Raw genomic sequence first — 25073 nt, 5'->3', positions numbered from 1 at the left:
TGTTCCCTCTAATATATGTTCTAAGTATTTAATTCCTTTACAACTCCATTCTGGGAAACTAATCATATTATTGTTTTGTAATATGTCAGGGTTATTCCAGATAGGTGTACGTTTGTATCTTTGTATCTTAGCTGTTCCTAGGATTGAATTCTTCCGGAGAGAGACCTCGGATGCTGTGCTTGGAATCTGCTGGATCCACTCTTCCACGTTGTAATCTGAAATCCAGATCATGAGCCAAGATGAAATGATAAACCTCTATATTGGTCGACTTTTTACTTGTGACTGTGATAAAAATCCGTGATCAGATCAGTGATGCAGCTGAGATCAGGAAAAGAGTACTGCAACCACTCAGGCTCTAACAACAAAATGCAAAGTGCTTTAAAGACATCCGATTATGAAGAGATACCAAGGCTACAGCAGCAGAATCAGCAGCAACACTGGAGCTGAGAGGAATGCAGTGTCTCAAAGACACATCAGGGGCTAAATCCTCTGGTTCAGCTGCAAACGTTTTATTCACCATCTCAATTTCTGTGAGCAACTAAAACCTGCTCTGGAAACTGAGCCGCCTACATAACGACACATGTGTGTTTTCTCTAAAGGGTTTATGCCTGTCATGTGACTGCAGTTCTGGGACATCCCAGTAGGTGGAGGTGTTGCGTCATTTTACCAAAACAAAAACAAAAAAAACCGCCTGAACTAGAAAAAAACGTCGTGACGTGTGCAGTCGTAAAACAACGTCATGTCTGTACAAGCAGCTTATGGCTTAGCCTAAAAGCTAACATCTTATTTTTGTTTTTTTTTGTTTTTGTTTCGTTTGGCGGGTCGGCTTTTGTTCTAGATGGAGACCCAGAGCCTACCATGAAACTCCGGGTCCAGAATGACAGGTGAGCTGAAGCTTAAACGGGGCCTAAGAAGAAACATGCTAGCTGCTAATGCTAACGGCTAGCTGTGTGTAGGAAACGCTCAGTTTACCTGTTAGCGGTCACTAAGCTGCTTTGGACCTTTTTTTATTACTATTACTTGAAAATGTCTGGGGGGTTTACCTAACGGTAGTTACGTTGGTATAATGAAATGAGTTATATGGAAATAATGTCAGAGTAATTCACTTTTGTGAACTTTAGCCAACCTAAAAAAGCAGATCTCCAGTCGCATTCGTGCCCCAAAGTACCACAGTACTGTCAGAGAGGAGTCTCGGCTGTTTTAGCATAAACAGTGCTAAACCCTTCATTACTTCTTAACACTTTATTAACGTCTTTACGTCGGTTCTCTCTGTCAGTTGACACGTAAACATGGCCGTGATCGTAGCTGCACTCTGACCGAGGCTCTTGTGTCTTAGGACTGATTCCAGAAGAGTACTGAAACTGAGGGAGTCTCCTACTGTAATGCAGCCTAATTCAACTGAGCGGGGAGGTCACGCGGGAAATGGTTTATCCCTAACTCTGCAGCCAGAGCTTTTCACCAGGGCACCTGTCAGTGGTGCTGCTGCCTCCAGCCCTGAGAGCAGTGAGGTACGAGTACCCATGACCGGTGGTCCCGGAGAGTCCAGTGGAGGTGCGTCATCCAGGAGATGCAGGATCAACTCCCACAGCCACACGCATTCACACGCACATAATCGGGCGCCCCCTTCCAGTTCAGAGCCCGAGCTTGACCCGCCCGACCCTGATCTGGACTCTGGAGAACCCAGCGCCTCTCTTTCTGAGCTACGCTGTCTCTTCCGCTGGCTCCAAAAGAGTCTTCCTTTCCTGGTCATACTGTGCGCTAAGCTGGTGATCCAACATGCTCTGGGTAAGCAGGAGTGAAGAAAACAGTGTCACCACAGCTGTGAGCACAAGAACGCATGTCATCGTGTCTCTCTTCCTTTACCAGGTTTAGCAGTTGGGATCGGCCTCTTCACGACCTTTCTGTATGTGAATAAAAACATTCAAACTCAAGTCTTTCTTCAGGTGAGTCAGCAGCTGAAAAACTGTTGATTTGTGATGCGTTTATGAATATTAATTAAGTCCCTGATACGACACGTTGTCTGTGTGCAGGATCGTCACTCAAAGCTGCAGTGCATATGGCTGCTGCTCTTCCTGATCTCCTGCACCTTACTGCTTTACTACACCTTTCTCACAGAGACACTTTATCATTGGTAAGGCACGATCCATTGTGTCACCTCACTTATCACTAGAAATATAGTGTCCGACCTAAAAGTGGAGTGTGATCAGATTTGTTGAAGAGCATTATGCCGTTTAACCCGACTGTCACCCTTCCTCGTAGCCTCATCCTGCTCAGTCCAACCATTGAGCGGCTGGGTTTCTGGGAGACACTCTGGGCAGTCGGCGTCACCAACTTTGTAATAAAGTTCCTCTGCATGGGAATCAAGTGCCTTATTCTGCTGCTGCCCTCTTCACTGGTGTCCTATCGAACTCAGGTTTGATTTGTGGATTTATTCTCGACATTGTTGACTTAATGAAGAAAACCAAAGCCCTGTTGGCAGGGCTGGTTCAGTAGCTTAAGTTTATTTCTCCAGGGCCGGTGGCTCATGTTGACTGAGGAGCTGGGTCAAGTCCACCAGACTATAGCGCCTGTTCCACTGTGGTTCCGCTACCTAGTCACCTACCAGGAGACAGAAGGCACCCCTGGACTTACACTCGGGGTCCTGTTGGCTTTGCTCTACCTCATACTAAAGGTGTGATCCTACAGCTTATATATTTTTGTAGTATAAATGCTAAAAGGGTTCTGTTTCCTGTTGACAATTACATCGAAAACTGTTGTTTTCTCTCCCTTTTAGCTTTTAGGATTGTATGGTCAGTGGACGTCTTTAATGAAAACTGGGAGGCTGTTCCTACGAGTCGAGGTCAGTGTTAAACAGCTTTATCTTTAAATTGTGAATTAAAGGTAAATGCAGATTGTGCTGAAGTGTCCGTATTGAAGTGTGTTTCCATGTTATTTCTCAGTGCACAGGCACAGCAGCCACGAGGAGTCAGTGTAACGAGGCTGGAGATGTCTGCCCCATCTGTCAGGGAGAGTACAGGGAGCCACGTGCACTTCTCTGTCAGGTAAAACGACACGTGCACACTTCCAGGGCCTGCTGTACGCTGCCACAAAAGTGTTGAGTCCCCCCTCATTTCTTTATGATTTGCTCCAAAGGAGCCAGACTTTTCTTTGAACACTGGCTGCTTTTTACTCATCTTCAGTCCTGTTCTTGTACCTGATCATTTTCAGAGGAATGCTTTTTTTAAATTTCTTTTGTTTATTAAGCAATTTAAGGCTGAACTCTAAGTCATTCAAGCATAAGAAGGCACCCAACTCAAGGCCCAGTGAATCAGTGTTAAGTCTTCACATGACAGACACCCCGACAGTGAACCAGCTGAAATGGTTTCTGTTGGGACTTTGTTGCTGCCAGCCTGTCTCAAAACATTTGTTCCCATTTCTTTAGCTGAATCTATAAAAAGTTTACTTGTTCATAGAAAATCAAGTAATGAGGGGTGGCTCAGGACTTGAGTACAGTCCTGTATTTGCTGCCTCAGTGTTCGATGCTTCTGTAAAACACTTTTAAATGGTGAGGTCAGTGTGTGTACAAATGTTCCCTGTCAGATTTTATATCAGGCACACAGCTCTGTGACATAGACTGTATATAAACCAGGGGTGGGGAACTCTGTGTCCTGCAGGGTTTAGATCTCACCCTGGGTCAACACACCTGAATCACATGATTAGTTCATTACCAGGCCTCTGGAGAACTTCAGGACATGTTGAGGAGGTCGTTTAGCCATTTAAATCAGCTGTGCTGGATCAAGGACACGTCTAAAACCTGCAGGACACCGGCCCTCGAGGCCTGGAGTTGCCCACCCCTGCGTTAGAGGAATGCAAATTTAGGGTACCTTTATATCGGCTTTATTTACTTTACAAAAGCTACAACCGCCTATTTATGGAGTCTTGAGCATAGAAGTGCGCCCCACCTGCTGTTGAAAAATGTCTGCAAGGGGCGGCCAATCAGGACAAAGCTGGTGTAAAGAGTGACGAAGGAGCTAAAACAAACTTGAAGAAGTTCAGTAGCCCTTTTCAGGCACTTTTGAGTGTAAAATGTGTTGATGTGCTTTCACTTCTCCGCTGTGCAGCACATATTCTGTGACGAATGCATCGCTATGTGGTTCAACCGGGAGAAGAGCTGCCCCCTCTGCCGCACAGTCATCACAGAGAAGGTCTACAAGTGGAGAGATGGAGCCACGTCTCCACACCTGCAGATTTATTAATGGTTCAGGTGTGGGATATTGGTATTATTTTGTATGTAATATGTGACTTTTCATGGCTGTCAAGCCCCACTGACAGATAACGTCGTACACACTGTTTCATTAGTCAGTTAAAGGCTGGGCTCCTTGCTGGCCGGGGCCAGTGAAGGTACACAACCATAGGCACGTTTCTGGCTTCTCTTGTTAAATCTCCAGCAAAGAATTTCTTCTTCTCACAGAAATTATTTTCTCACCCTCGAGTATTTTTTTGATTTAAGTAGTTTTGCTTTGTGTTGCTTTTCCTCACCTTTAGTCTTTGAAACTTTCCTCGAGAATGAAAATTTCATTACTTCCACGTTTTTTTTTTAATGTTTTGTGAATATAGGAGCATAAGAGAATTACACACAGCACCTGATCCCCCGTCTTGTCTAGTGTTACCTAATTTCTGATCGCAACTATTCCGATTCATCCAAACGAATGCGCCAAATAAAAGCATCTGCTTCAGTTGTATCGTTCAGTTTGAAATCAGGCTGCAGAGCTGACCTTCTGGAACAACTCATAGGTATAATTGCTCATTAATGTGCACACAGTAAACTTCTTGCTTTCAGCTTTTTTGGGGGACTGCAGATTGTGATACTGATTTACACAAATTATTTTTTTACAGGGCTGACGTTGCCCCGTTTTTGTAAAAACCAAAGACTGGGAGAAACATCTATTTTATGTACAAAAATCATTTCACTGTTATTTTTATCCGCTCTGACCCATGAACTCTGATTAAAGATCTACATTTAAGTTAAGAGTTCTTGGCTTGATTTGTGGAGCAAACTGGGACCAGTTCCCTGGTGAACAGCTTCCAGTTTATGGGAAAAAACTTGGACGTTATCACTGAGATACGCTGAAATGTTCTGTTGCACCAGCAGGACTCAGACAGGCTCTGTTCATTTATGTTTTATTTCAACTTCATTATGTACATGATACAGTTCAGGTGAAGGATCGACACAACAAATGTCACCAGTGACTAAAATATCCTTTTCAACTCGAGACATGTTATCAAGTAAGCTTGATAAAGTATGGTTCAAACATCTGTGTGTAAAATGCTCCTTAAACATACCTGAACAGAAGCAAAATGCACCACTTTTACATCACCGTGTCTCAGACACGACAGTCACACCAAACCTCCCACTCAGACCACGATCAAAGATGTACACATCCTAGAAAGGCATGACGTCAGCGGTGGTAATCAATCCCAGCCTTACACGCGCACACGCACTCACACAACTACAATATACAGCAAACTGTACATACATGATGTACTCTGTCAGCAAAGGCACAGTGCCATTCCCATTGGTTTTTGCATCATAACATCATCTATCTTTCCACTGCAAAAGAAAAACTACACTTCAAGTTTTTGGCAAGGAAAGTCTAAAATGAAGAAAAAAAAGGTTTCAAAGTGAAACTATGCCTCGAAATAAATACTGTAAGACGTCGGGCCTTTGAAACATTAAAAAAAGCTGCATCTGAGGTTCTTGTAAGACTTTCTATGGAAATAAAATTACACTGTACACGATTATAATTGCAACAGAAGTCAAATCAACTTTTTACACATTCTGCTGCCCTATGTGAATAATACTACATAATAAATACATAGTTTGCATAGTGTAGACAACGAAGTGGAACCACAATGGCACTTGAAATAAATATAAACAAAGTAAGCGAGTGGAGTGACGGCTGTTAAACACAGCTGCTTTACAGGAATGATCCAAATACATCGGCTCAGTCAGTAAAACCTAAAACATGAACCAAAAGAAGTTCCTACACAGTTCATTTGTAGAAAAAGGCGCAAACTTCCTGTGTTTTCATTTTTATGATTACCAGAAAAATCCCCAAAGCTTCAGCTCGTTTTGGCCAAACGTTACAGTCAGCATTTGTGGATTGCAGGGAACAATTTCAAAAACAACAACAGAAGTCACTCGTTTAGCTTTCATTAGCATTATGGGAATCTGAATCCGACCTTTGGTCATTTTTAGGATGACAGGGTTCAATGGCTTGACTCCAAAGGCTCATCTAGCAGCTTTACGTCGCACAAACATCCCAAACATCGCACTCTTAATAGATGGTCTATTCACACAGGTGTGTGTTAATACGCCCTTACGCTTAAAGCCATGTTACAATGCACAAAAAGCACACTCACAGTACCTTAGACATGAATGCAGCCCATGTCAGTAAAAAAGGCAGTGATACCAATCTGGCTCAGAGTATTTTGGGTCAACATGCTTGTTGGTTTCCAACCATGCCAGTGGCAATGAGACTGCATGAGTTAAAAAATAAGAGCAGGAGATTTAAGTGACACACAAAGGCTTTTGGAGTCTGTTTACATTCAACACAAAGAAAACGATCAGTGTTTCTGGATCGGCGTCCCGCAGGAAGCCTTCCAGTCACACAAAGCAGTGCCAGCATTTGGTATCGACTGTGGTGGAAGTGATGCACTTGGCTGAAATTTCACTTGTCTTTTTATAGCTGCTTTCCTTCAGGCGCGCTCTTCACCTGCTCTCAGCTCTAGTGACGAAGGCGATCTGACTCTGTCCTTTAAATATAAAGGACCTAACCCTGTGAAACTATGATCCAATAAATCCACTGACTGACAGCGCGATCCGAAATTTCACAGAGTGACTGTTCAGATAAAATGTCACGATGAGGAAGAAACAAACGCTCCTTATTAGAGATCCTTTTCTCACTGTGATGGAGTAGACTCGCCGTAAACACTACAAGTAACGTTACCCTAGACTCGAAGATAAAAGAGCACCAGTAAATCCTACAGTAATGCCAGTTGAGTACATCTCAATCACCTGAGCCCACTCGTCAGCTGGCGTTTTTCAGCACACGTTCGAACAGAGTTTGTCGAAGAGCACCTCTCACACCGCTCTGCTAATTTATAAACTGCTGATTAGCTGTGGCGAGTTACCAAAAAAAAAAAAGGCCCAGGCTAAGTCAGGAGGTTTCAGGCGGTTAAGGAGGGGAAGGCGCTGCTGGAAGAGCTGGTGATCGGCGTTGACAGCGTCAGTCAAAGTAAAAAAGAAATCCTACAAGTCTCTTTGAAAGGACAAAAGGAAAAGGAAGGGACACTCAAAGAGGGCCGGCGTTCATAGGCGAGCCGAGCGTCATAGGTTCATTCGTAGGTGTTCGGGCCGCTTGGAGTTCATGGGGTACGCCTGCTTCTTGTAGGGCCCTACACTGATGCCTGAAGGGTGCCTGATGGGAAGCGGCGCAGAAGCCTCGGTGAAGCCGCTGCCGCTCGTGTCCATTTGCTCCACTGCTGAAACCTCCATGGGCTGGTCCATCGAGCTGCTGGGTGAAAGCAGAGATGGGCTGCCAGTCATCAAAGGTCCCCGGTGCCAGTTGCCCCCCCCTGCAAACTTCACCGGACTGAGGAAGAAGATATGACATACTTTGATTAGGCTCAAAGGCTGTTATGTGCACCACACGGCTACAGTCGTGAAAAAGTACACCAAAGCACACCATCACACACCAGGACTTACGAAGAAAACTTGTTTATTTAAATACAACCTGAGAATAAACAACACAACAACAACGTTGCTTCGGTTCAGTAAGACTTCCAGCTCTCTTCAGTCAGAGGTCTGGACTTTGACCGGGTCATTAAACCACATTTAGTGTTTTCTTTTTGAGACACTTGGATGTAGGTTCCCTGATGTGTCCTATGAAAGGATCCATTTAGGCCAAGCTTTAGCTGTCAGATAGAAAGCTGCATATTTGGCTCAAGGATACTTTGGTACACAGGAGTTCCACATTTGCTGCAAAACGAGCCCAGATCATTATCCCTCTACCACCACGCTCGGCCGGTGGTTTATGGCGTTATTGCCAGACATCTTCATTTTGGAACATTGTTCCAGAGGTTTTGTGGCGTGTACAGATACGACTTTGCAATCTAAGCCGTGCTGCCGTGTTCTTCTTTAGAGAAAAGAGCCTTGTCCTTGCAACCTTTGCCTTTTTCTAATTGTACTATTATGAACTTTCCCTGTCGAGTCTGAGATGTGGCTCTTAGGGAGTGCACGGACTGACGTGGCTTTCCTGGGTACAATGACAGTTGTGCTGAACATTTCCTGCTTGGGAATAATCGTTCCCACAGTAGAACGATTCACTTGAAATTATTTGGAAATGGTCTTGTGACCCTCTCAAAACTCATGGGCAGCAGCAACTGTTCCTCCTTGGCACTGTGTTAACACACACATTAATGCTCAAGACCAGCCAAAACATCTGCCTTTATGGTGGTGCTCAACTGATGATCAGTCAACTGCATTTGATCAGCAGCATCTGGGTTATTACTGTTTTAATGGGAGCAGTAAGGGAGTACCGTCCACTGATTCTGCATTCTGGCTTCAAATTATTTTGTGTTGTTGTTCATCTGAGGTTGTTTTTTTATTTAATGTTCTTATTCATGAAACCTTGCGTACAAGGGATGCGTACAATTACCCCCAAAACTCCAAAACACCCCTCACCTTCCCTATCCATGTTTTTATTCAATTCATTTAAGCTTTAATGACTTTATATGCCTTACTGTTAGCCAAGAAAATTTAAGCTATTCACAAGGTCAGCGAGTGAGTCATCAGGATGAAGACTTGTTTTGGGAAATTTTTTAAATGACCAGTGAAATCGGACAGATCTGCAGAGAAAAACAACATGCCGTTACCTCACAGGTGTTCTCGGGCTTCCCGGGAACTTTCGCGGCGAGCGGACCTTTGGCTCAAAGGAGAACTTCTCTTTGACGTTTTCAAGCACAGATGGGGCTACATATGTGAAACCCTGGGGAAGGGGTGGAGGACAAAAACAGAAAGATCTCAGCCCACTTCAAAGACCATCTTTCCAAAAACAACCCACAGCTGATGATGAGCAATGAAATGCTGAGTAAACCATATCATGCAATGCGGTGGAAAAGTGAGTGAAGCTTCCAGGAAAACCAACAGGATTAAACCAGATGGGACGCATTAACTGGTTCTCGTAAGACCCACTTGTCGAAAAGGGAACAAAAACAAAACACGAAAAAAACCCAGTATGTCCAGAACTAGCTGCTGTTTGCATGTTTTCAGACAACACAAACAGTCAGTGCACCGTTTTCTATTAAAAACTCTGCGTAAGTTTAGCAACATCAGCTTTGCACCAGATATTTAGCGTTTTCCTACCTCACATCATCTGACCACAAACGATGACCGAACGAAACTCTACAAAACACTGACACGCAGGTTATGAGTCGTCTTTCATAGATCTTACCCTGCAACATTATTATACGCTCACCCACCACTCTGTCAGGTATACCTGTCCCAACTGCTAATTAGTGCACATAACTAATCAGCCAATGGCAGAGCAGCAACTCGCTCATTCACGCTAAACTCATACACATGGTCAAGATGACGTGTGAGGTTCAGAATGGGGCAGAAAGGTGATTTAAGCGACTCTGAATGTGGTTGCCGGTGCCAGATGGGCTGGTCCGAGTATATCTGAGAAACTGCTGATCTGCTGGGATTTTCCCACACCATCATCTCCAGAGTTTACAGAGAGTGGTCCAAAACAGAAAATAATCCAGTAAGCAGCCATTCTCTGCTAATGCCGGAGAAGGCTGGCCAGACTCGACTCAACAGAGCACTTTGGGACGTGTCGAAACGAGAGTCGCATCACGGACGCAGCAGCTGTGTGATGCTATCCTGTCAATGTGGGCCGGCACCTTGTTGAGTTACCAGTCAGTTCAGAAGGTTCACTAACACTTGCAAGGTGTAACTAATGAAGTGGCCGGTGAGTGAGGCACCAGTTACACACCAGGAAGACTTGATTGGCACTTTCACTGAGCATGGAGTCATCGGGGCTGTCCACTGGAGTCTGACTGGTGAACTTGGAATCAAACTGGCTGACATCATCAGCTGATTGCTGTAAAAATACAATAGTAATCAGGTTAGTTAATGACCTTCATGGCCACATTACACAGGACATCTCTGTGTGGAAGACAAACTCACCAGAAATGGTTTAAATGGAGGCTCTACTTTGCGAGCAAGGAGTTCGTCCCAATTTATAAGGCGGAAGAACGTATGGGCCTAGGAAACATGACAGCCGTTTTGTGTCTGCGTGGTTTTTTAAAAACATATTTTTCAAGCTCCATCTGAAAAGCGATGCCTACCTGGACTTCAGCTGCATCTCCTGGACCGCCCCCGAGTCGCAACGAGGCATTTCTCTTCAGCAACTAGAAAAAACATAAATATTCGTATTTTTGACAGCAGATCAGTGCTTTTTAACGAGACAGGCGTGTGAAGCGTGTGGAGAGGAGCAAGGCTTTAACAGCTCACCTTTTTCAGAAGGTCCCTGGCTTCTTGCGTGAGGTAAGGTGGAAGGCTGAGTTTACATTTTAAGATTTTGTCTATGGTCTTCTTTCGGTTTTCACCGGTGAACGGAGGCTGAGGGACAGCAGCAGATTGGAAACATTAGCTGAGCAGCACGATAAGGACGCTGTGAGTAACGGTTCCGGTTACTTGTATTAGTTAGTTATTAAGATGTTGACTGGTTTGTACTTACTGCTCCTGTCAGCATGTCGTACATGAGCGCTCCCAGACTCCACCAGTCCACAGCACGATTATGTCCACTCCTCATCAGGATCTCTGGAGCCCTGAAGAAGAAGAGGCAGAGGAGAAGGCGTGTCAAACCAGAGGCATGAATGTGCTGATGTGTATGCAAATCATCAGACTGTTTGCCATACATGTACTCGATAGTGCCGCAGAAGGTGTGGGTGACTGTTCCATCATGGATGGACTCTTTGCATAGGCCGAAATCCGTCAGCTTCACGTGTCCTAGAAGGTGGATGCGTACAGAGGACACATTAGAAGGTTCAAGGTTGTGTTTTAATAGTTGAATGCAAAACAAGCAGAAGATATTTGCAAGAAAATCTCAGTTGGTGAAGGACATGTATCTAGGTCGGACGTTTAGTAAGCAGCTCCTAGTGTTTCAGTACCGTTGTTATTGAGCATGATGTTCTCAGGTTTTAAGTCCCTGTAGATGATGCCTTTTTGGTGCAGGTGACCCAGCGCCATTGAGATCTCGGCCAGGTAGAAACTGTCAACAGAAAAACACAACGCAGGTCCCATATTTAGTCGAATGCATTGACATTTCTATCCATTTTTCCTCGTTACTCTTCTATGTTTACGCACATTTCTTGCCCACGTTATGATGTAATGTTTACACTCCTGTGCCTTTCTGCACTCAGTGTCTCTCATTATTCTAGGAACACTACTAACCCTTATTTGTTCAGCACTTTGGTTCATGGAGTCTCCATCTACAGACTGTGTTTATAAGACAAAAGGACTCATACTGCAAGCATTCAGTCCCTGCTCCAGCTGAACAGTCCTACTGTTCCAGCTCAGTGTCTGAGAGACAGAGTCACCTACGTGCCTCCCTTCACGTAAGTCAGTTCCTCAAACTTTAAACTCCCCCGTGTGCCAATTTCCTCGATGTGATTGTTTTTCCTCGTGATGCTTTTTGGGGCTCCAGTTTAAATATGTCCGTCTGCTCCAATCAGAACACAAGCAGCTACTGTTTGTCTCTTTGTTGTATTCCTAGAAATATTTTGGAGAACCTGTTTTTGACTGAATGTGAATCAAAGTCACATCACTGGGTGTTAAGATGCCTCTTCTGTGGGTTAACATCCTAAATGCATGGTGCTGATCATGTAATATGCAAACATGCAAGTTAATGTAAAGATGCAACTACTGTATAAAGCAGCAAATCAATCTGTTCAGCAAGCTGGTAGGAAGGACTAATGTGAAACATCACAGTCACAGGAGTTAGTGTGTGCAACAAACAAAACACACAACTTCACACGTCTGGTCAAAAACAACAAATTGTATGAATGTAGATAACGTTCCTCTCAGTGGTGTCACTCAGACGGTCATCTCTGTTTTTGGTGAAAGTGGATATTAATAAGTGCCAACTTCCACCTACTCATGTTTGCGTACGGTGTGTGCACAACATGTCAGATGTATTTGTTTGTCACACGTGGTACGTAAGGATTCTTAGGGATGATATTTACATTTGTCCCTGTTTTCATTGGACACTGGCTTTGTTCGTGATAATGAAAGCTTGCAGCTGCGCTTACTGTGAGCGCAGTAAACTGAACTCAACCAAAAAAAGAAGACGATCGAGGTTTTACCAGCAACAGACCAACTCACCATGCTGTGTCCTCCATGAAGATTCCCTCTCTTTCCAGCTGCATGAACAGCTCCCCGCCTAGTTACCACATACGAAAACTCATCGTTCAAATGTATTCACACTGGGAATGAGGAGCTGCACTGATAGAATGACTGGGAATTCCTTCTCACCGCTCAGATACTCAAGGATGAGGTACAACTTTCCCCCCGTCTGGAAGGCATAGATCAGGTCAACAATGAACGGATGTTTAACCTCCTCCAATATGTTCCTCTCGGCTTTGGTGTGGGCGGTGTCCTTTGCGTTACGCACAATCATGGCCTGGACAGAAAAGCACAGTGCAGGGGTGTGAAACTATTTGGGCAATAAATCTTACCCCATTAGCTGGCACGAAACCTTTAAAACATCAGCTGCAGAGGCAGAGCGGGAACCGGGACGCCAAGATGGTAGCTACAGCTAAGTCTCATTAAGCTAATAAACAGTCATTAAGCGAAACCTCAGGCTTCGGGGAATATGAGCTGGTTTTTCAAGGAGAGCCAGACATGAGCTCTGTGTCGACAGCAGAGAGGAGGCAAGCTGAACAGAAGCAGCAGCTCTGAGGTGTCATGAGAAAAACGCCTGGTGCCATTATTTTAGGTTGGTTTGTCCTTCTGGCTTCGTAGCTCAGCGTAAGAGGATATCATATTCAGATCACCTGCTCCGGCTCGTAGCTATTGATACGGAGAACTCGGACATCAACTCTGCAACACCAGACTGATTGTGTATTCAGACACGGGCCAGTTTCTACGAATGAACCCGACTCGAGTACATGCAAGCAGATTTACTCACCTTCTTTAAAACCTTCATAGCAAATATCTTCCCAGAGGTGGCACCCGATACCTTCCGAACCTGGAACACCTGCAAAAATAATTTACATTTGTATAAAGACATTTAAGGAGGAGTGCTACAAGGTTCATCAAATTTTATCTAAGACTAAAGCGCACAAAGAAAGAAATGCATTTCCTGAAAGACAAGCAGCAGTGATACAACACAGATTTTTTTAATGTAACATCAAATATGTGCAGCACTCCCTCGCACTCTGGCATGGAGCTAAGGTCATAACGCCCATAATGAAACGCTGCTCTCACTCTGCGCAGTGAGAGCAGGTGAACGTAATGCCAATGCTTGCCTCTGGGTCTTACTGACTGTATCTATATGTTAGTTTGAATATCTTGAACTTCGGCTGACAGCTTCCAGAGAGATATAAGATGATTTTATAGCTAACATTATTGCTTAAGCATGTGACTTTTGTAGCTTATTTAAGACTTTTTAATACCACCTTTTCAAAAACTACGATGAATGTACCGTCACCTATCCTTTGGCTGTGGGGTCCAGATATTTTGAATTGGAAAAATTATACATTCGAGACACAAATTCAATCGCTCAGGTATGAATTTGAAAATCATTGTCTTTACTCTTAAAAAATAAGACTAAAATCATCTGTTCTTACTTCGTATAAGGAAAGGCTTGAGTTCTGACCCTCAGTTAAAAATACAGAGAAACTTTTGCCAAATTATGCAACATGACGACGATATCAAAACAGCTGCCAATGTGCTACATTTTTCTTCTTCTTTTTTCTTAATACGATTGTGTTATCTCATAATTCTAAGTAAGTCCCAAGTTACGGAAAATGACTTTGTTGTCATCTCCGTCAAAACCACTTCAGACAGAGCAAGTCATGCATCTGCTTGCTAAGTGAAAAATGTTTCCAAAATAACTAATGTGCTCTGTCATTGTCAAGTTTAGCAACGAAACATCAGGGAAGTTCCAGAGCTCTACATCCACAAAAATAAGGCAGAACCTACAATGTGCACTCATCTTTAAAATCTCCATTTGTCCTAAGATTTGATACAAGCAGCTGCAGACGGATTACTTTGATGCTTTATGTCTATGCAAAGAAAGGCTTCTACTTCTTTGCTTCAAGAGCTTACGGTAAAGGTGAAACAGGATTTCTTTCTTCCTACCACAGGAAAAATATTGCTAGATATTTGTGGGAATTGGAGGGCTGTTGATAAACAACAATGACACTGTAAACTATTGCCAAATTTCCCATTCCACCCACTGGAATTTCAAGACATCTGCAATGCCTCCCACACATACTGACACCAGGTCCCAGGCTAAGAAATATAAGTTGCATTTTACACGATTTTAAAAACAAAGGGTTTTTTTTGTTTTTAAATTAACGCTGCATCAAATGCATATGAATATGAAGATGTAAGTTAAGCCTTTTCAAACCCTAACTTTCAAGTCAAGAGGGGTCAATAAAAGGAGGAGGGAAAACGTGTCAGAGAGAAATGTCGATTTGAGAGTCTTGAGTCCTCACCTTCCCATAGCCACCTTTTCCCAAAACTTTCAGCAGCTCAAAGCATTCGGGCCTGATCTGCTCTGTTCCTTTGTTCACGCTGTTCTCTGAAATTTCAAACTTCTCACAGTCATCCATGTTACTGGCAAAACAAAGCAAAAAAATAAATAAAGAAGATAAGAAAGTAAAGATGAAACACAGGTTCAGAATATTTTGCACAACACTGTTAGCATTTTAGGATGAGTGCCACAAACACTTGAGCACCGTGACAACATTGGGTAATGGCTGGACTTTTTCTGATGCTAGTTTTATTTTATTTATTTATTTTTATGTATTTTGTTTGGGGTGGGGGGACTGGCTGAGTGAGATCAGTGCCCACTGCTAAAGCACTTCCACACAAAGATCCCTCAGATATTTCCAAGTGAGAACAAAGAAGCCAAACAGGATTATCACAGATTACAATGATTGTTTTACCTGCTAAATGGTGCTTCACACAGCACCACAGGTCTCCACCTGGATGCATGAACGGCTCTCAAAGCTACCAGGTTTCAGTTCACTTTAATGGGCAACCCAGCATTAGAAAACAAAACAACCCTGCTACAGAGGGTTGTTATGGTCTGGCACTACATAACGTATGTTAGTTTTCCATTAAGTTTAGTTGCAAATTTCTTATGGCTCAGAAGTACAATCAAGTTCGCTTAAAATTGGTTAGTTCTTTTACCAATTTAAAAACAGCTATGACGGGATTTAGGTTTTTCCCAGATCCTGAAATGTTGACTCCCACGCATCCAATTAAGAAAAATGGTTTGTTCCCTTTTTCGAAACACAGTGAATCACAACATCGCTTATACTCACAAATCAAAGCTACTGCACTGCTCCATGTACTCACTGAGCTGCCCCTGGAAACAAAAGGGGACACCGGGACACAACATTTAGGCACACAGGAATGCGAGGGAGAACTGTTCTTTACTAGGGAGTCTGAATCAATCGGAGGTACATTACAGACCTTTTCATTTTCTAGCGATATATTTTTATTAGCCTAGTTCACTCAAAGTTAGGACAGCCTCACGGCTAACCAATACAGTTAAGCAGGGACGTGCTGTATGTCTAACACTATCAGTTTTAAACGAAACTGATAACCAGGAACGCAGCGACGACAGCAGACTCGTAGCCTCGCGTTAACGTTACGCCGCGGTGGGAAGGCTAGCAAAAGTGTGATCCTCTTACCTGCAGTGATGCTAGCACCGGTAGCATTTCAGCCTGTTGTTGGTCGGCTGGAGTATAATTTATTTGTATTATTATTATTTTCTAAAAAACGGTCAGAAAGGGATACACTACTGATTAAATTAAAGTAGCTAACAAACCGCAGATATAGCATTCATGTGCAGCTAATGTAGCTAGTTACACGGCAATAAGAGCATCCCTCCGAAAATACCGATTAATAGCGTTGCCGCTCATAGCTCCATAATCGGACAACCCCTTACGCCCTAGCTACTACACCGTCAATTGCTATTGTTTAGCTTTCGTTATGCTTTATTTCTAACCTGACATTTTACCTTATTTTTGATTTCTTTACCCTCTGGCGTTGATATCTTCTCTGCTTGTACACTTTCAACTGAAGAATAACCTTACTTGTACTTGAGGGCTGGCCACCTTAACTTAAGCCACCCATCGTCCAAAACTTTAAGTAAAATCCAGAAAATGTAACTGTAATGTTTAATTTCATTGTAGCTAACGTTGTATGTGAAAGCACATTAATACGCGGGAAAAGAGTGAAAGATGACGTGTCCGATAATGGATACATGGGCACCGGTGTTAGCAACTTAGGCCTCGGAGCTGCTTAGTTCTAGCTAACTGGCTAACAGCAGGGACATTAGCCTTAGCGTTAGCATCAACTCACCCCATCCTCAAATTCTTCGTCAGAGACATTCTCATCCGGTTGATCCAAATCGATGTCAAAAACCGCGGCCATGGCCGCGACACCTTACTTGGCGTTAAATGACAAAACACAGGCCCGATCCGTCACCTCATGTGAGAGCCATCACCGTTACAACCGGCTACAGCAGAAAGCATGGGCTCACCAACCAAAACAACACAGGAATCGAACAGCAGCAACAAAAAGAGCCTCTAGCGTCGGCCGGCGGCACTACTCTGCTCAGGCTGGACGAAAACATCAGGAAAGAGTTCCAGTAACGGCAGATCAGGAAAATAAATCCAGTAACTGAAAGAGGGAAAGTGGTCAGATGTGCCAACATAAACAAACAAACACACACTAATAAGAAAAATAAATAAATGAACGAATAAATATAGGTGGATGATTTATTTCCCAGTCTGTGCAAATTACATTTGAATTGTATTTAAAGATTTGCATAAAAACGTATTTATAGTACATGTTTATGAGAGAATGTATTTCATTTCCTGTGTTTTTTCCAAAAATATAGATGATAGTTTTAGACTTGGGTCAGAACAAAAATCAGAAATTGTGTCATGTGACACAGTAGTGCTCCATGCCGAACCCAAGTCATAATCTAACACTAACTTTATATATTCATCAAACAAAGGTCAGATGTATAATGTAAGCTCCTCTTTTATTTTAGCCTACTCACAACAGCAGATTGTAAGAATTTGCAGTCCTCGACTTAACAGATCTTCCTTTTGCTGCTTTCCAAACTTGCAGTACAGACAGTCATATTCATCATAATCTGATCATGTAAACGAGTCATGCAGTCCAGTGACACTGGACTTCTCTGAGAAATCAGAAATTGACCAAACATAAAATTCAACCACTAAAACTAGTGGTGGTTGACCACCAGGTGGTGTAGCTCAGCTGGTGACATAGCTCAGGGGGTAGAGCAGGTCACCGACGGTCTATGGGTCGATCCCTGTGTGCTCCCAGCTCCAGTCTGCCAACTGACCCCAAGCTGCCCTCCAATGCATCCATCAGAGTACGGAGATGCATGTGAATGTTACACAGAAAGCACTTAAATAGACTGACACAGGAAAAAGGGCTGGAGGTGTGAATGAGTCACATACACACACACACACACACACACATATATATATATATATATATATAATGCTTTCCAATTTAAAACCAGCTTTTGTGTATAACAGTAAATTTGAACGTTCACAGCTAACAGATAAAAATATCATTTAGATTAATGAGTTTGCACAAACTCCTGGATTAACCAATACAGAAATATTTTTTAAAAGTCATTTTATTAATTATTCCTAATTGAGGACAGCTGGGGCATGAAGCATCCATTGGGCTGTGGTTTAATAAACTTGCTCAGCACCGCGTGTTTAGCCTGCACAGGTTTTTGGGCAGGGGTGTGAATAATAATAATAATGATGATGATGATGATGATGATGATGATGATGACTTCCATCCAGACGATTCAGTATCATTCTGTCGGACTGACACACTTGTTTTTTACATGAGTCATCATTGCTCGTCTGAGTCAAAATATCTGCTGTTGTAAAGGCTCCCAAGAATAAGACGCTCATGTTCTGCTCTTTGCGACTTCTTCAGGTATTTCACATCAGGGTTTGTATACAATCCCCCTTTTTTCTTACCAGTAGGTGGCAGCAAGAAAAAGGCAACCTTTTTTTCTTCTCTCCTCATTCATTCATCCTGAAAAATGCCTGTTTATTCATGCTGTATTGCCGCGCTTTCATCCAATCCAAAACCATTACAAAATGCACCAAATGCTAATATATATTTGAATTTCTTGGTATCGTACTGATGAGGAAACATGTTGTGCCGCCTTTGGCTTAGAGCTTCAGGATGTCTTCTAGAATTTGTCTACACTGATACAGAGATATCAAAGCAGTACAGGTAAGTGTACCTTCCTGTTGTGAGTACACAGACAGGAAACCCTGTGGTGTTTTAGCTCACACAGAGGTAGCACACGAGCATCTGTGCCTGAGGCCGTTTATGGCCATGCTGTCGACGCTATATTGAGAGAAGCTTGCATGCTACCCTGTGATGTCTGCGGTACCTGTAGAAAGAAGCGGAATGAGAACTTGTTGCTATTTCCTCACATTGTATTTAGAAGCCTACTACACTTCTGCTTTTGTCCTTTTGGTGAGAAGTGTCACACTGTTCCATGTCTTCATCGTGAGTCATCATCATGTTGTCCTTGAAAGGATTTTGTGTGTGTGTGTGTGTGTGTGTGTGTGTGTGTGTGTGTGTGTGTGTGTGTGTGTGTGTGTCGGGGAAGCGGTTAAAAAAATAAATTTAATGTCGACAACATTTTTGGAAGCAAAGGCTAACAGTACGTAGCGGTTTATTCAGCCCTGTCTGATCTGTCACAGTAAATATACAGTAAAATGCATAAATATATGGTGTGTTTATCTTCACCTGTTTCAGTGTCAGCCAGGTATCAAAACTAAAGCTCAATAAATCCATAATGATCAGATTTACTGAGGACCGCACAGATTCACTCTTAAAGAGACAGTTCATCTGTTGTGTTTTCACCCTGGCTATCTATGAAAAATACTTTGGTGTGAACAACCTGGTTTGGGAGATATCAGCTGTAGAGACATCTTCCTTTTCTGGGATATGACAGAACCACATGAATAGGTAAAGAAAAACCCAAACTTTGTGAGAAGTATTATGTGGGAACTATTTTCTTTCTCCTTTTTACACTGGCCAACCAACAGGTGCCTTCAGCCAGCTGAGAGGAACAATACCAGAGTTTGCACTCTGTCACACCGTCACAGGTAGATGCACACTTCCTCCTTTGTGGTAATGTGGTTGACAGGTGTAGTTTGGTTTAAAAAAAAGCAGTTCCTGCCTAAAAGGGCTCAGGAAAAGTTCATTTTTATTAGCAGAAAGAGACACTGCTGCTGAGTTTTGGGTGATTTGAACAGCGTAAGGAAAGCGCCATTTGCTTTTAGTTTAGTCAAGAGAAGTTCTACAACCAGTAGCTGTACAACTGGGAAACCCACACCACAACAGTCTAATAGAATAATTAGCACTACAGGGTAGAGGAAAACATCTGCCTCTTTAATGTATGTTCTGTATCCTGTATTGGCTCATAATTACTTTCCCAGTGTTAAATATGAGGTGAAGACAGGAAAAAGTCGCTCCAGTGTCAAACGGTGCACTTACAGCAAGAAAGGGAAGACTGAACGTTAATCCACCCACATGCATCTGCTGTGACAGCAAAACTATTAGGATCACATATCGCAAATTAAACAGTGGATGGTAAAAGTGGATTTTCAACCTATTTCTCTGATAAAGGGCTAAAAATATACACTTTATATCAGTCGGTCACTTTTGCTCAGACAAAGTGAAAGCAGTTAGCATAAATGTGCTCCCTCTTGCAAGACAGTGCGTCTTTGAACGCTTCAACTATGCGTGACCTCCTGCATAGTACAGGAAAAGTGACAATGATTACAGACGAAATTCCCAGCATGTCTTTCACTTTAGGAGCCACAAGGTCAGCCTTCTTTTATTTGCCGGAGCGGTTTGCGGGGTTGAGGAAATGCCCCTCGCAGGGTAGCGTTACTCTGAGCGCTGCCTCAAATCCATCTGATAGTTTGTTTTGCTTTACCCAGTGATCAAAACCAGCTGCACCGGGTAACAAAATAGGATTTCTGTGTGTGTGTTCTCTCTATTGTTTAGCTTTGTTTATGTTTACAAAAGAACAGAAGAGACACTGGTAGAAAGTCACGGCGCTCTGTTGTGGGTCTGCGTGGTGACTTGAGGTCGGGATTGTGTTTGTTCAAAATCACTTAGCATATCAACTGACTGGGTTGTGCTCTCGTGTTTGGACTTTGTCAATATGGAAGGCCATTAATTTAAAAACTGAAGGTTAAAGCTGTCAGCGTCTTCATTTTTCTTTTTTTGCTGAATGCATACACCTGTGGTTTACTGAGAAGCTCGAGGGGGGCGGGGGCTCTACTCCAGTCTGAATGTGTTTTATGTGAACAATAAACGGCTGCAACACGAGAAAACTGTGTCGTTTTTCTGATTCTCGTTTAAATGGCAGGTGTTCCCCTATAACCAGGCAGTAGCCCTGTCATTGACGCCAATTTTTCATATTGTGACTAAGCTGTGTGAAAAGGTGACAGCAAAACCGACACACTGACGCACAAAAGAGGGTGGGGAAGTTTATTTTCCAAAAGAAAGTCCAGACTGCAAAGTGAACGTTGAAAAGTCAGCTATCTATGCATCTGCGCACCTGCAGCAAAGCAAAGGGCCACCAGTCACTAGTGTGGGTTCAAGCACAGTGTTTGCGTCAGGTTAGCGCCGTCGCTGATGAAAGTCAGAGTCATAGAAGCCAAAAACACCAGTGCAATACTAATTTAACTAACAGTTGCCCTTTAAAGACTTCTTATTATAATGGCAGGCATTCCCCTATAACTGTATAGTACCTGCTGATAACTGCAATCAAAATGGGGCTTTTTTGTTCCTTCTTTGAAATTAAAATCAAGATAAACTATATTTAAATGTTATTCTGACTTTGTGATTTATCAGGATGAAAACAAACAAAAAAGCAATTTAGAGATGGCTAATTTGAAATATTAGCATTTTTATTATAAACAAATAGGTTTTTATTGCAAATGTGGAGGCTTTATGCAAGATTATTTGTACCCTCCCAAAAAAATAAAATCCAACCAAAAATTTGGGATTTTGTAATCAGAAGTGTTTTTCCTAACAATGGGCTCCCACAGACCAAATATTTGGTGGAACATGCAAAAAGTAGTCAGACGATAAATGTTTAATTTCCTTGAAGAAATGTAATTTCCCCCAAGATACTGATTGTATTACAAGATAGACTACAGTCAAACACTGGCATAAGCAAATAATTGAGAACTTCCTGTCAAATTTATTAACTAGACCGCCTAAAGTTAAGCTCCATGGTCCTTGTTCAGAGATAAAGGGGAGTTATAGTGATAAATACTGCGCGGCTCAGTGTTGAAACTACGAAGGAACCCAAGAGGAAAGCATCTGGAGGTGAGACTGGCAGACAGGCCACGGAAAGCTATTTTAGTGGAATATCGCTGAGAGATCTACATGAATGTGGGCACACAGCACATTGGAGTGGTGGAGTCTGGCATGTGTGTGTCCGGTTTAGTTTGCTGTGTGTGGTTGATTGCAGCACGGGCACGATTCATATAACCACATCGCATGCGTAAAGAGGCCACATACAGAGAATGAGGGCAAGACTAAAATTAGCTCTGAGCAGAATGGCACAAAAGATGAGAGTTTAGGTTTTAGAGAGTAATATCGTGATTTTAATGTCAAAATCTAGGCACCGGGGCTGTGGTGTCACATGTTTTTGGCTCCTGACACATCAACAGAAGCTCCTTTTTAAATTGCCAGCAGTAGCTAGTGTGTAACATGTTAAACCGATCTTTAGATTTGAACAAAAGCCTCTGACAGAACAGTCTTTCACAGCAGGCGGGCTTTCTACCTGTAATGCACACAGCAGCCTGCACACAGGCCCTGACAGCAGTGCCATAGTGAGGAGGTAATCCTGCTAACATCCAGGACTGTTGACCTCTGTAGCGCCACCAGTAAAGGTGGTTCTGATAAACCCATCCAGGATCGTTACCTGTCTCCGTTACCGTCCCAGTAAGTGAACGTGTCGCCTCACCCTACAGCACTTTCTTCAAAATCAGCTACTGGCGGTTTTTCTGGTTCTTTTCCAGCGTTGCCTAATTTGAAATGAAAAAGGACAGCATGAATGGTATGCTCGGAAGGCACTGTGAGGCATTCCTGTAATATTCCTTAGATGGCATCATGTCATGACAGACACCTGCACGTACGCGTAAAGCTGAGCTTAAGCAGCCCTCGGATCAGACCCCGTGCGGAGGAGAGTCCGTGCCGTCAGATTTCCGGCATTCCAAAGGTTGACTCAGTGATACTCGCATCAAAGGGGGTGTGCAGTTTCGAACAGTGTGTGCTGGGCTGTGTGGTACATTTCGGCGATTTTACGCCCATTCTACTCTCAGGCATGCTCTGCCTTATTGTGTTTCCTAATCTTAACACGGCGCTCACGTCCGCTTTGTACGTATGCCACACCTGAATGACGCAGTTTCCTTGGCAGAATTCCTGGGACATGAAGGTAGGACAAACTGTGAAAAACGTGACGAGCCATTCATGCAGGTTTACTACGAGTCCTCTCTGCCCTCTTACCACAGTAGGCACATTTGCGAGAGCAGCCTTGGCACAGTGGTACACAAAAGACCGATCAGTGCCAAATTGCTCTGAAGATCCTTTAACAGTGTAATAAAAACAAAGTTTATTCTTTACTTTTTACTTGCATATAAGTAGAGAGCGCGCAATGAAATTCACCGATCAATATAAAAGTTCAGATCCTTTTAAAACGTTGCACTGACTTGAAGTCCGTCCTGAGGTTTGAAAGGCTTGAGGAAAAGGCAGGCGGAAGAGCAGAGGATGTGTGTTTCGTCACGGTGGCCACCTGGCGTCAGCCATTAGGCTGTCTGCTCCGTTGGCACTGTGTGGGCAGGAAAAGCAGACGCTTCTGCCAAATTATGCTCTGTTAAAATACCCACACATGATTTAGGTTCAGCTCGGGGCACGGAGATGTGTTTTGTTCCATCTGAGAAACAATACATCATCACGTGGTAATTGTTTGAGCCATTTTATTTAGGTAATTGTAAATCATTAACACCAGGGGCCAGCCGAGCAAGTGTTGATACTTCAGCTAGACGCTCCGCCTCGACCAGTCGAGGCCCATATCTCTCCTCTGAGTGAATTATGAGGAGTCTGAAGCTGCTGATAAGCCCGTTTGATCCTGGCATACCAAAGCACAACAAAGGCCTTTAGAAACGTGTACGGCAGGGTTAAGGAGACGGTGTTGAACTGGTCAGTCCTCGAAATGAATATGCTGGTGCAGTCAGACCACCGAGGCTTCTGAATGCAACAAGTTGGAAAATGAAAAAGTTTGGGTGGTTGCTGTGTGTCTTTTGTTTCTACATTTGCCTTTATGTGTGTGTGTAAGCAGGCACAAGGTCTGCAAATGAGTCCAGTTGCATTTTGTTTAAATGTAGCTGTATTAATATGTATGCTAATATTTATCTAGTTTAAAACTTCATATATCCAACACCGAACCTGCGTATTATTTACGCTCCGCATAGTAACATTTATATTTTTGTAATCTAATATTGCCAAACATCATCAACATGCTTATCTGTGAGATGTAAAATACTCTGCACTGAATAATAATTTATGTCCAAAAAAAAGAAAAATCATCTCAATTATTAAAAGTATTAAATTAAAACAGTTAACTATCGAACACAGGATGTCTCCTACTTCCTGGCAGGAAGGACACATCTTCTCCAGGTTTAAGTTTGACATCACATTCTGTCTATAAACGGCATATTGTAGCACAGCTGTCGTCCTAAACAGGGCATTATGTCACTAAATCCTTCTCTTGCGATCTGACGATAGGGTTTGGAGCTCGTTCGGCTTTTCCATGTTTTAACGGGGTGACTTTTCTTTGCAAGGCATCTTTGTACCATTTGGTCCGCCTGCTCACTCCACTGTGGTCTGACACGATCCCGTGACCGCTGCTGACAAAAACGAAGGACCTTAGTGTGAGTCTGAATTAGAAAAAGAAAGAAAGAATGAAAAGAAATCCACATTGTCAGCATAATGTAATGAGACAGAATGTGAAAGGAACTAAGTGGATAACCAAATGCAGAGTGGGCTTGCGGGTGGGCGGGTGTTGGATGAAGTCAGTGATATTTCAGCATCCCTGGGTGTTCAGCGTGCTGAAAGGAGGGGCACAAACTGGAGAGCTAGAGACAGCGAGGGGGTGGCGAGCCATAGGCAGGCAGGAGGGTGCTGGAAAGAAGCAGCGCCACCAGATTTAACTGTAATATAGTTTATACAGCATATGGGGAGACCAGCGAGAGGACAAAAGCAGTGTCACTGCTTATCTATCAGTCCCCCAACCTGTTTAGACAGGCACGATTTGCATGTTAGGTTTTCAGACAGAGCCCAGGGGAAGGGTGGGGTGGGTGGAAATAGTCATCTTCATGGTGCTCTGGGTGTGGCTGCTCTGGGAACGGGACAGGACTCGGCACAGGTCACACGCCTGACCTCAGGACACAAGATCACGCTGTGTTCAAACACACCCACCAACACTGGGTTCTTATTTTTTCATAACCACACAGAAGTCATGTGACATTTCATAAAGATTATTTATCGCTTTAAAATCCTGCAGCTGTCTGTTCCAAAGCACAGGGTATAATGTATTTAGTATGCAGTATAGGGTTATGAGTGTTAATAATAATTTAAAACTGATGCAGTATTATTTTACTACTTCATGGAGAGGCTGTTC

The 25073-nt window shown here is 43.1% G+C and overlaps 2 protein-coding genes across 3 annotated transcripts; one reads left to right on the top strand and one right to left on the bottom strand.

Moving 5' to 3' along the window:
• Positions 1-640: 640 nt before the first annotated feature.
• Positions 641-5010, top strand: rnft1 (ring finger protein, transmembrane 1). Its single transcript, XM_085288139.1, has 9 exons — positions 641-884; positions 1337-1785; positions 1867-1943; positions 2031-2131; positions 2260-2413; positions 2513-2671; positions 2774-2839; positions 2940-3041; positions 4101-5010. The coding sequence occupies exons 1-9, from the start codon at positions 859-861 to the stop codon at positions 4233-4235; spliced, it is 1269 nt and encodes a 422-aa protein (XP_085144265.1). The 5' UTR covers positions 641-858; the 3' UTR covers positions 4236-5010.
• A 134-nt stretch (positions 5011-5144) lies between these two features.
• rps6kb1a (ribosomal protein S6 kinase B1a) lies at positions 5145-17726 on the bottom strand. 2 transcript variants are annotated; one of them, XM_085288137.1, is made up of 15 exons: positions 16649-17726; positions 15604-15647; positions 14770-14890; positions 13236-13304; positions 12581-12728; positions 12431-12488; positions 11218-11318; positions 10966-11056; positions 10785-10875; positions 10559-10666; positions 10393-10455; positions 10232-10309; positions 10038-10145; positions 8917-9029; positions 5145-7634 (listed from the first exon to the last, which is right to left on the bottom strand). In XM_085288137.1, the coding sequence occupies exons 1-15, from the start codon at positions 16718-16720 to the stop codon at positions 7370-7372; spliced, it is 1530 nt and encodes a 509-aa protein (XP_085144263.1). In that variant the 5' UTR covers positions 16721-17726; the 3' UTR covers positions 5145-7369. The 2 variants fall into 2 exon arrangements, with proteins under 2 accessions (XP_085144263.1, XP_085144264.1); XM_085288138.1 differs by lacking the exon at positions 16649-17726 and adding an exon at positions 15976-16618.
• Positions 17727-25073: the final 7347 nt, after the last annotated feature.

This window comes from Mchenga conophoros, linkage group LG10, assembly GCF_057382185.1.
Source record: "Mchenga conophoros isolate Kocher_MC1m ecotype Shallow Benthic linkage group LG10, M_conophoros_male_GT1.1, whole genome shotgun sequence".
Classification (NCBI taxonomy): domain Eukaryota; kingdom Metazoa; phylum Chordata; class Actinopteri; order Cichliformes; family Cichlidae; genus Mchenga; species Mchenga conophoros.
Note: the sequence above shows the minus strand (reverse complement) of the source record. Positions and strands in the feature narration are given on the sequence as shown.

What these genes read in the sequence shown, in the direction of transcription:
- rnft1 (XM_085288139.1), top strand. Translation starts at nt 859, where the DNA reads ATGAAACTCCGGGTCCAGAATGACAG. An exon ending in ACAGAGACACTTTATCATTG is followed by an intron (nt 2,132 to 2,259) that starts GTAAGGCACGAT and finishes CCTTCCTCGTAG; the next exon opens with CCTCATCCTGCTCAGTCCAA. An exon ending in CACGTGCACTTCTCTGTCAG is followed by an intron (nt 3,042 to 4,100) that starts GTAAAACGACAC and finishes TCCGCTGTGCAG; the next exon opens with CACATATTCTGTGACGAATG.
- rps6kb1a (XM_085288137.1), bottom strand. Translation starts at nt 16,720, where the DNA reads ATGGCCGCGGTTTTTGACATCGATTTGGATCAACCGGATGAGAATGTC. An exon ending in TTCATGGAGGACACAGCATG is followed by an intron (nt 11,319 to 12,430) that starts GTGAGTTGGTCT and finishes TTCTGTTGACAG; the next exon opens with TTTCTACCTGGCCGAGATCT. An exon ending in CTCCATTTAAACCATTTCTG is followed by an intron (nt 10,146 to 10,231) that starts GTGAGTTTGTCT and finishes GTATTTTTACAG; the next exon opens with CAATCAGCTGATGATGTCAG.